Below are 9,732 nucleotides of genomic sequence, written 5' to 3' on the forward strand. Positions count from 1 at the left end.
TTATGAGCAGATGAGTGGGAGTTGGCAGTTGGCAGTTGGGGTTGTATAACTTGTGTGTGGGTAGGGCTATGATTTGTATCGTGGCGATTGTTTGGTGTGCTATACGGTTTGATTACATGCATGCAAACACATTGTGGGACATTTCATCATGGGTGATAATGGAGTTATGCTCTTGTAGTAGCTTGTGGATATGATTTGAACAACTATTGCATTACGACGTCAGTGGAGATTTGATAATTTCTAGAGAATTATAACTAGCGGGTTTCATTAGTCTTGTTTGATTTGGTGTTTTGGGATACCGGCATATTTGCTATTTCGGGGGTTGGATGAAATAGGAAAGTAATTCATGCTGTACAAAATATTGTTTTTCTCGAGACATTGATCGTCAGTCGAACAAAGGAATTGATGATCTGCGCGGAGGCTTGGGATAGTGAAATCGAAGCCCCTCATTTGCCGTGTGGTGAGAATAAAGAAAATGGGCATGGGCATGGGATGGGTGCTGGATGGGCAATGTAACATTTTTGATGTTGTGATGGTGGTGGTGGTGGTCACAGTGGGAACGGTGAGCGGACAAGCGCGGGAAGAAGGACGGCAGAGAGGAGTGTCCGGGGCGGTGAGCATGGGTGGGCTAGAGATGATGGAACAGCACGCAAACAACCTGGCAAACCCACCACCCTCATGCTGCCTACCCCGGCATTGTTCAAAGGTGCCAATCTGGCGATCTAGTTCGTGGGAAAGGAGAGAAGAGAGACTCGAAATCGGTGGACAGGCCCTCTAGGCAGTTGAAGATTGTTGCTGATTTTTGTTAGGGGTCCCCGCTTACCCAGGTACGGTAGGTCCCTCCCCACCCGCATCGGCCACCTGCTCTCCTAACCCCATACACTACCTACTATTATCTCCTCCACTCCATCCCTTGCTCCAAGCGTGCCGCAATCCGGCGTGTGTCCCATCCTGCGTTTCCGGCCGACTACCCACCCACCCCCCAAGTTTCGGTTCGTTCGTGTGTGCCTGTCCTTTCAAGTCGGTGGGTGTGTGTGTGTGTGGGTGCCTGGCCTGGTTGTTGCTTTTGCATTAGCTAGCCTTACGGGTGGTTTTTTTTATTACTTATTTTTTCTTCCTTTGCATTGGCCCTCTTTTAGTGACGAGAAAAAGCAAAGCAAAAGGCACAGCTACTATCAGACACAGACCGAGACGCCAACGACAAAGGACCAGAGAAAAGAGAGAAAGGAGGTACGGATATACCGCCGTCTTGCTTGCATCTTTAGCTGCCCGCCGCATGATCGGTGCGACGACGACGACGACGACCGACACCACCACCACCCGTGAAAGCTTCCAATTTGACTGCAACGATTGCAAAACACGGCGCGGTTCGGATTGTGGAAGGGAGGAGAAGGATAATTATATCTTTTGGACTTGATTTCACGGCATCCATCCTCAACCAAAGCCTCGGCGATAGCTCCCAACCAGCAGCAGCAGCTTCGCGAACCCCCAACGCAAACAAAAAACAGCTTGCAAAGAGGAGGACCTCCCCCTAATCATGAGAAGAAGGCGGAACGGACCTACTAGAATCGACGCACAATGAATGGTGACGCCCTGGTGGGCAGCCTGGTGGAGAGGCTGAGCTCAAGGGTAAGGTGTTTTTGATGGACATGATGAAGAAGAAAGAGTGCTTTGCTTTTTTTTTTCCTCGGGAGAGATTCTGGAAGCTAATTGCTTTTCTCGGACGACACACAGCTCCCCCACCGTACCGGCTCGCCTACCTCTGATTTCGCTCAAGACGAAGTTGTCTTGAAGACGCGCTCGACACTGGTCAACCTCAGCGCCCTCGGGTCCATCGCGCTCGTTCTCGACGCCCTCCTGACCGTGCTCAAGGAGCAGGCCCAGCCCTTTCGAGCTCTTCTATCCCACCCGCCGCATATAATACTTTCCGAGCTCTACATCCTCGAGCTCATCGCCGACTGCTGCGCCAGCCACTGGTACGGCTCCCAGAATGGCCCGGTTACCAGCAGCAGCGATGGATCAAGGTCGGGGACATCCTCCCCTACCTTGGCCGGCGAGGGTCCCTTGTCCCCTGCTCAGAGAGCCACCTTTTACCCGCCCGAGTCTCTGAGCGAGAGCCTTCTAGCTCGCGTGTTTGAGGCGATCAAGGTGCTTTTTGAGCCCATACCCGAGAATTATATCCTCCCAGCCAAGACCATCCTCGACGACACCTCGGCCAAGCATATCACTTTACCCACCCCCGAAGAACCAACTCGAACACCACTCTCTACCCCATCGAGCGAACCCCCCGAGACGAGCCGGTTGCTGGGGGCTCAAGCAGCCGCGATAGAAGCCCACGTCAAGCTCATCGTGGAATACGTCACGGCCTCAAGCTGGCCCAAAGCATTTGAATACTTCCGCAACGTCATCTACGCCGTTCGAGCCAATGCGCCACCCCAGGGCACCCCCATCCCCAACGCCGCCGCCGCCGAAGAGGAACGCTCCGCCTTGATTATGCTCAGGCTTGTTTCGTTCTTTTGGGTCGACGCCCAGAAGCTGAGTCTTGTTATTCAAGAGTTTTGTTCCAGCTTTTTGCACTTTAGAAAGTCGTTTCAGAACACGGTCGCGGTGGTGACGCCGCTGTTGATTACAAGGTGGTTGGACAGGTACCCGGAGGAGTTTATTGCTATCCATTCGATACAGAAGCGGAGGGAGAACGCGCCGGATACGCTGTTTGACATGACGCAGACGGTGGTGGATAACGGGCGGAGGAGGGCGGTGCTCTATCCGATGCAGATGACGTTGCTGTTTTTGCTGCCGGACGTGTTTGAGGTGGCGAGCAACATGCGCGAGGCCAAGTCGGGGGGTATGGCGAAGAAGGTGCAGTTTTTGGAGGGGTTGAGGAAGGCGTTGCGGAATCGGAATGAGCAGGCTGCTTATTGTTTGGTGCTGTTGCTGCGAGCGGCGAGGCATTTTGACGCGGAGAGCGACAGTGCCTTGGTTTCGTACGCGATGGATGTGCAGGATGAGGTGAGGGATGCGGTTTTTAGGCGGTTTCCTCCGGGGAGCGGTGAGGGAGGGGGGATGTTTGAGCAGGATGTCATGACGGCGGCGTTTGTCTCGTTGAGTCACTTGAACTTTGAGAGCTGTGTCGACTCGTTGGCTTTGACGTGTCTGGCGCCGAGTGCGCCGCACAGCTTCAAGATTACGGTTATACAGGCTTGTGCGTACTTTGCGAGGCTGGAGGAGAGGGGGAGGTACCAGCCGCTGTTCTCGGCGGCGAGCGCGTTTATTCAGGGGCAGCTGCATACCATGAGTGAGCTGCTGCATGAGGGGTATATCGAGGATCAGGTTGGGCAGAGGAAGGTGTTGGAGAGTGGGGGGATGGTGAGCATGGTGAGCAATGTGTTGAACTTTTTGGATGCGAGCCCGATGACGCTTTTTGAGGGGCCGCCGACCGAGAAGAGCGAGAGGGATCATTTTTATGAGGAGAATTTGGAGGCGTTGATTAGCTGTATTATTGCGAGCAATGAGGGGATCAGGAGGTTGGCGACGGGGGTGGCGAGACGGTTGTTTGGGGATGAGAAGTTTATGATGACTGTGAGGGCGAGTAAGGGGATTAATTCGACGGGGTTCAAGACGAAATTTTGGAGGTTGACGTGAGTTTTCCTGATGTGACCAAGGGAGGGAGTGGAAGGATGGATGGAAAATGCTGACAGGGTTATAGGTCGCTCATATTGATCTTGATATGTGATAGGGCGAGGTGGCCGAGCACGGCGGATGGCCTGAGGGCTGTTCAGGGGTATTTGGAGTCGAGGCTGCATTTGTTGACTTCGATTCCGGAGTTGGGCAAGATCTCTGAGGATGTTCCCGAGAGGACGGCTGCTTCGACAAAGTTGGAGACGTTGTTTTTGCTGTCGCTTTGCTCGGCGGATATCGAAATCTGCCAGATCGTGACGTCGTGTATAGGAACGTTTCTCGAGGAGTGCAGGCTTATCGACACGACTCCTGCGACGGCCAAATCATCACTTACACTTTTGCGCAACGGAGAGGTGTTTGGTGAGATTTCGTCGAGGGATTTCAGGTTCACTGGGCTGGTTGCGTTCCAAAAGAGAATTAGGTCCCTCCTGAGGCGTATGCAATACCCCAGTGCCGGTATTCTGGATGCCTGGGAGCTGGTCTTTGAAAGATGGCTTCATTCGTCCAAGGATCTGTCTTTAATGGCAGTTGAGGGCGGGCAAGAGAGGATGGTTGCCGAGTGGCGAAATTACTCGGGCTTCTTGGCCTCGCTGGGTGGTATTTGCACGGCCGAGCAGGCCATCAATCACGAAGAGCCTTCCATCAGTGGGCTACGATGGATCGACAGGTTGTCTTCTGTAAATCATGAGGAGCCGCTGTTGAGTCAGTACCTGAAGTTGAGCGTTCAGCTTCTGGCATGCGCCAACGTCAGAATTCGTGAGACCATCAGGGAGGTCTTGTCAACCGAGGTCCCGCCTTCGCTGTATCAGCCCCTTTTCAAGGCATTGGAGACGCAGCTTGATGTCCTCTTCACTGGGGCTATGGAGCCCAGTGTCAAGGGGCAAGACAACGACATTATCTTTGCAGAGCAGTCCTCTTCTCTGCTGAAGGCACTGGTGGAAAGGCTTGATACACCAACCGACCTCGGCGCGGCATCCTCTCTGGATCTCGGTGCTCTTTCCCTCAACTTTGCCAAGTTTCTGGACGGCGTCCATGACACTCCTTCCTGCTTGCGGGTGAAGATCAAGATCTGTCAGCTCTGCGAAGCTGTCACAAAACGAAAAGAGCATCTCAATCTGCGTGATGATGTCCGCAACCGCAATCAGCTACTCGAGTACATCTTTAGCTGGATCGCCCGGCCACGCTCACCCCGTGGTGACAACACCGGCTACGGCAGCAACAGCAGTCGTGAGAACGAGATGGTGCGTGTCCAGCGGGACCTTGACAGGGCCTGCCTCAGAGCTTTGGCTGAACTCACTTACCGTCTTCCTCTTCAACCAGGCGATGGTCAGACAGATGCTGGCACGAGTGAGCTCAAGTCACAGATGTTCCACCAGTACTTCAACCGCTTCCTCTCGCTGCTCAACATGGACTCGGCCAGCTCGGTCGAGTTTGGCAGCACTCACCGCGGTCATCAGTTCACCAAAGATGCTGATGTAGCCACGCCTGCTGATCTTGCTATTTCAATCTTGTCGAACCTTCTCAGTGCCAACATCGATGTGGGACTGAAGCATTCGCTGAGCATAGGGTACCACGAGAATGTGGAGATCAGGACGGCGTTCCTCAAGGTGCTTCATAATATCCTGGTGCAGGGTACCGAGTTCAACAACCTCAGCGATGCGGCCGTGAGCGAAAAGTACGATGAGCTGATTGAGCTGTTGATCAACGACACCAGCTTGGCAACGGCGATGAGCGCCGTCTGCCCAAGTCACGACATGGACGAGCTAACCATTTCGTTATTGAACATCTTTGAGACGAGGGGGCTCACCTTTGTGTTACTCGAGGCTCTCATAAAACAAGAGGTCGACGACACGGAGAGCGAGCCTGAATTGCTCCGGAGAACGTCGGTGGCAAGCAAGATGCTGTCCATCTACGCCAAGTGGAAGGGCGTTGGGTATCTCAAGGGCACGCTGCAGAATGTGGTCGAACGGTTGATGCTGACGTCCAGGGACCTGAATCTGGAGCTTGACCCGACGAGGGTGACGAGTCCGGAGGAGCTGCAGACAAACGCGGAGCACCTGCAGATTGTGGCCAAGGTGTTTATCGACAACATCTGCGCTTCGACGGACAGCATGCCGGCGACGTTTCGAAAGATTTGCAACATCATCTCGACGACGGTGGTGCAAAAGTTTCCGGACTCAAAGTACACGGCCGTGGGGGCGTTTATCTTTTTGAGGTTCTTTTGCCCGGCCATTGTGGCGCCCGAGGCCGAGGGGTTGGTGTCGACGCCGCCGTCGAAGGAGATGAGGAGGGGGTTGTTGCTGATCGCGAAGGTGGTGCAGAACTTGGCGAACAATGTGCTCTTTGGGGTCAAGGAGCCGTACATGTTTCCGCTTATTGAGTTTTTGACAAATAATATCTATCGGGTGACGACGTTTCTGAGGGAGATTTCGGTGGGTTTTTTTTTTTTTTTTTTTTGGACATTAGAGATGAGGAAGAGGTTTTCGCTGACAAGATGATATCAGGCTCCTATGAGTAATTTCGAGAATCCACCCAGTGGCGAGTCGTTCGACTTTGGTAGCTGTGTTGGACTGCACAGGTTTCTCTATGAGCATTGGGACCAGGTTCGGTTGAGGCTCAAGGCGCAGGAAAGACGAGAGCTGGTGAGGTCGCCTTCGGGAACGACACGCGCTCGGTCACCTGTTTTGGAGCCGCTGAGGAATTTGATTATGAATCACTTGGGCCCGACGCCGCTGGCGGTTACTTGGAACAGGCCACAGATCTCGGCAAACAGCCCACCGGCGTATTCCAGGTTCCAGGACTTTATGCTTCGCAATGCTTTCCGTAGCACGGAGTCTTTCCTTACCGCGAGAGCAGTCTATGATGGCGGTGAGAGCAAGGACGGGCTGTCTATCATTTGCATTATTCTCAGGAACATTGATGCCGAGTCGATTGATTACGACACGCTGATCTACTGCTACCTCAAGATTGCCAGCAGGCTATGGCATCGTCCGTTTGGCCTGCTGATCGATGCCACCTGCTACAATGGGCAGACGGAACCGAGGGACGAGCTGTTCCAAAAGCTCGAACAGCTGACGCCGACCGAGCTGTCAAAGCAGCTGGCACGGATCTACATTTACAACATGAACAGCGCCTGCAAGAAGTGCTTCCGCCGCGTTCTCAGGATATCAACCCGGAACGAAGCCAGCGTCTTCAGCCCCAACAACGTCGAGTACCACCTCATCGGCAGCTTGCAGGACCTGCAGACGCACTTCCACCTCAGCCAGCTGCACCTCCCCAAGGAGACCATCAGTGTGGTGACTGACACGCGATACGTCTTTCAGCCCATCACTAGGCTGTCCAAGTCCAAGGGCAAGATTGACGTGGTCATCAAGGTGGGCAGCCAGTTTGTTCAGGTGACCACCACCAAAAAGCAAGACGTCCCCGGGTTCCGCCTCAACACGACTGTTAATGACATTTTCCGGTTGGGCGACGTGGACGAGGCGCCGACTTCGATCCAGACGGAGGACGACTCTGCTTTTGGGCTGCGGGCGGACAACGGCAAGATTGTCATGTACTTTACCAGTCCGAAAAAGGCGGATGTGCTGCAGGCGATCAGGGCTGCCAAGGCCAAATATGGGAAGGATACGAGAGCTCTCAAGTCGTTTGATCGGTTGATTCGACCGCAGGATGTGCCTGGGACGTTGCTCAACCTGGCGTTGACGAACCTGTCGAGCGGGGATCCGAGGCTGAGGCTGGCGTCGTATAACCTTTTGAGTGCGCTGTGCAAGGCTTTCAAGTTTAGCGCCGCGTCGATGCTGATGAGCGGGAAGGACATCTCCATCCCGCCTGACCCGTCGAGGTTTATTGTCGGCATCAGCAAGAAGCTCGCCCAGGCGGAGCCGCAGCTGACGTCGGATTTTCTGAATGAGTTCTTTGTCGGGTGGGATAGCTTTTCGGATGAGCAGAAGCCTCTTAGTTTGGAGTACATGGCTCCCTGGATTCCTAGCCTGCGGACGTCGCTCTTAGCGAGTGAAAGTGAGAGTGATAAGGGGAGGGAGAAGATTGCGGCGCTGTTCCGGAAGCTGATTGATATTACGCTTAATGATCCGACGCTGATGAATACACTGGGGCATTCGGTGTGGCCGGTTATCCAAAGGGATGAGGTGCTGCTGGACATTTTGCTTGATGAGATCATCAAGACGGCGCTGAGCATTGGGTTCATGGATGAGCAGACGGAGGTGTTGGCTTCGGTGACGAGTCAGATTGGGACGATCACCCTCAGGGCGAGGTTCATCTCGCGGTTGAGGAAGGCGTTGAATCGGACTTCGCTCAGGCCGACGAGGTCGTTGCCGGATAATGCGGTTTGGAACGAGATTTGCGTCTTGCTTCAGTTTTGCAAGGCGTTGGCGTTTGACAGCGGGGTCCAGGCGCAGATGTACCTGGCCGAGATTTTTCACATTGTGACGATGCTGGCCAATACTGGCATGTCGGATGTGAGGGTGACGGTGCATCAGCTGTTGACCAACACGCTGCATTCGGCGTGCACGCACTTTGAGCTGGACGAGGCGAGGCAGGGGAAGATGAGGGCGACCTTGGAGATGTTGTCGGACAGCAAGAGCGAGATCTTTGTGAATTCGGTCATGTCGTTGAGGGATGGGGCGTCGATCTCGACTAATCAGGAGGCGGGGAGCACGCTGGGCGCGACGGAGAGCCTGGCGGCAATATTGTTTGAGACTTGCTCGGTTGCGGCGCCGTCGGTGGATTTGGCGAATGCGTGGAGGTCGAGGTGGATGAGTTTGGTTGCTAGCACGGCTTTTCAGAACAACCCGGCTATTCAGCCACGCGCTTTTACCGTCATGGGCTGTCTCGCGAGGGAAGAGGTTGATGATGATTTGCTTTATCAAGTCCTCGTCGCGCTGAGGAACAGCGTGGGCAGGTTTGGTGACGACACGAGCAGCGACATGCTCGTTGCCATTGTCACCTCCCTCTCCAAAATGATGGCCAAGCTCCCCTCTGCGTCACGATATGGTCTGCAGCTCTTCTGGCTGGCCATGTCCCTCTTGCGACTCGTCCCACCAAACCTGTTCAATTGCACCGCCATGTTCCTCGAGTCGGTCCTCACCAACATCAGCACTTCGGGTGACATGCGAGGAGAGAAGATGGTGCCCTATCTCCTCCAGGGTAGGGTCCAACTGGAAGAAGCGGCCCTCCACCTCGACGAGGCGTACGGCATTCACTTCAACGCGGAAAACTTTCACTTTGCAGCCTGTGCCTGTCTTGTTCGGGGCCTCACAGACGCATTCACGAGGACAACAGCATTGAGAGTGCTGTCCACCTTTCTAGAAATGACAACCTGGAACGACCCGGCCCCACCACGAGGTAATCCTTTGTCCTCGTCCTTTTCAACCGACCGATCCATCCGCGACCTGGCCGGGTCCCCTTACATGGCCCTCATGCTCGCCCGAACGGTATCGATTGATGAATTACGAGAAAATCTCTGGTCGGTAGGCATCAACCCATCTGGTCTGTCGGATTTGGTATCCCTCCGCTCAGCTCAGGACCTTGTCCTCCTCAAGGATAAAGACTTGCTTCTCAACACGGCCATCGAGCTGGTCGATTTTCAGTATCTGGACGATGCGGTGCAGTACCGGAGTCTGCAGTGGCTGAACGAGGTTACGAGGGAGAGGCCGGGGGTGATGGGGCATTTGTTTGGGCATGTGGGGTGGTTGCTGGATGATATTTTTAAGCACTGCCAGAGTTCGACGACGTTGGAGGCGGCGCATGTGCTGCTGCAGACGGGGTTGAGGTTTAGCACGCAGGAGCAGAGGCCGGATTTGGGGGAGACGTTGGAGGGGATGGGGTTTGGGGGGTTGTGGAGGAGCTGCGGGAGTAGTTTTGGGGGTGGGGGAGGGGTTGGGTTTGGAGCGGGGGGGATGGGAGGGGGGATGATGGGGGAGGGGGGGGAGAGGAGGTGTTTTGGGTTGACGGAGAGGTTGATTGAGGTGAGTTTTTGCCGCTGATTTGTCTGAGAGGAGAGTGAAGCTAACAAAGGGGTAGTTGATCATTATCTAA

General features: G+C 54.4%; 2 protein-coding genes across 2 annotated transcripts; both read left to right on the forward strand.

Moving 5' to 3' along the window:
- Positions 1-678: 678 nt before the first annotated feature.
- On the forward strand, positions 679-1,417 carry QC761_0089950 (uncharacterized protein; the record flags this gene model as incomplete). Its single annotated transcript, XM_062872955.1, has 2 exons — positions 679-706; positions 1,266-1,417. The coding sequence occupies 2 exons, from the start codon at positions 679-681 to the stop codon at positions 1,415-1,417; spliced, it is 180 nt and encodes a 59-aa protein (XP_062729217.1).
- A 161-nt stretch (positions 1,418-1,578) lies between these two features.
- IRA2 (Ras GTPase activating protein ira2) lies at positions 1,579-9,732 on the forward strand (the record flags this gene model as incomplete). The annotated part of the gene is made up of 5 exons (XM_062880975.1): positions 1,579-1,629; positions 1,735-3,638; positions 3,707-6,110; positions 6,183-9,662; positions 9,718-9,732. The coding sequence occupies 5 exons, from the start codon at positions 1,579-1,581 to the stop codon at positions 9,730-9,732; spliced, it is 7,854 nt and encodes a 2,617-aa protein (XP_062729218.1).

Source organism: Podospora bellae-mahoneyi, chromosome 6 (assembly GCF_035222275.1).
Source record: "Podospora bellae-mahoneyi strain CBS 112042 chromosome 6, whole genome shotgun sequence".
Lineage (NCBI taxonomy): Eukaryota > Fungi > Ascomycota > Sordariomycetes > Sordariales > Podosporaceae > Podospora > Podospora bellae-mahoneyi.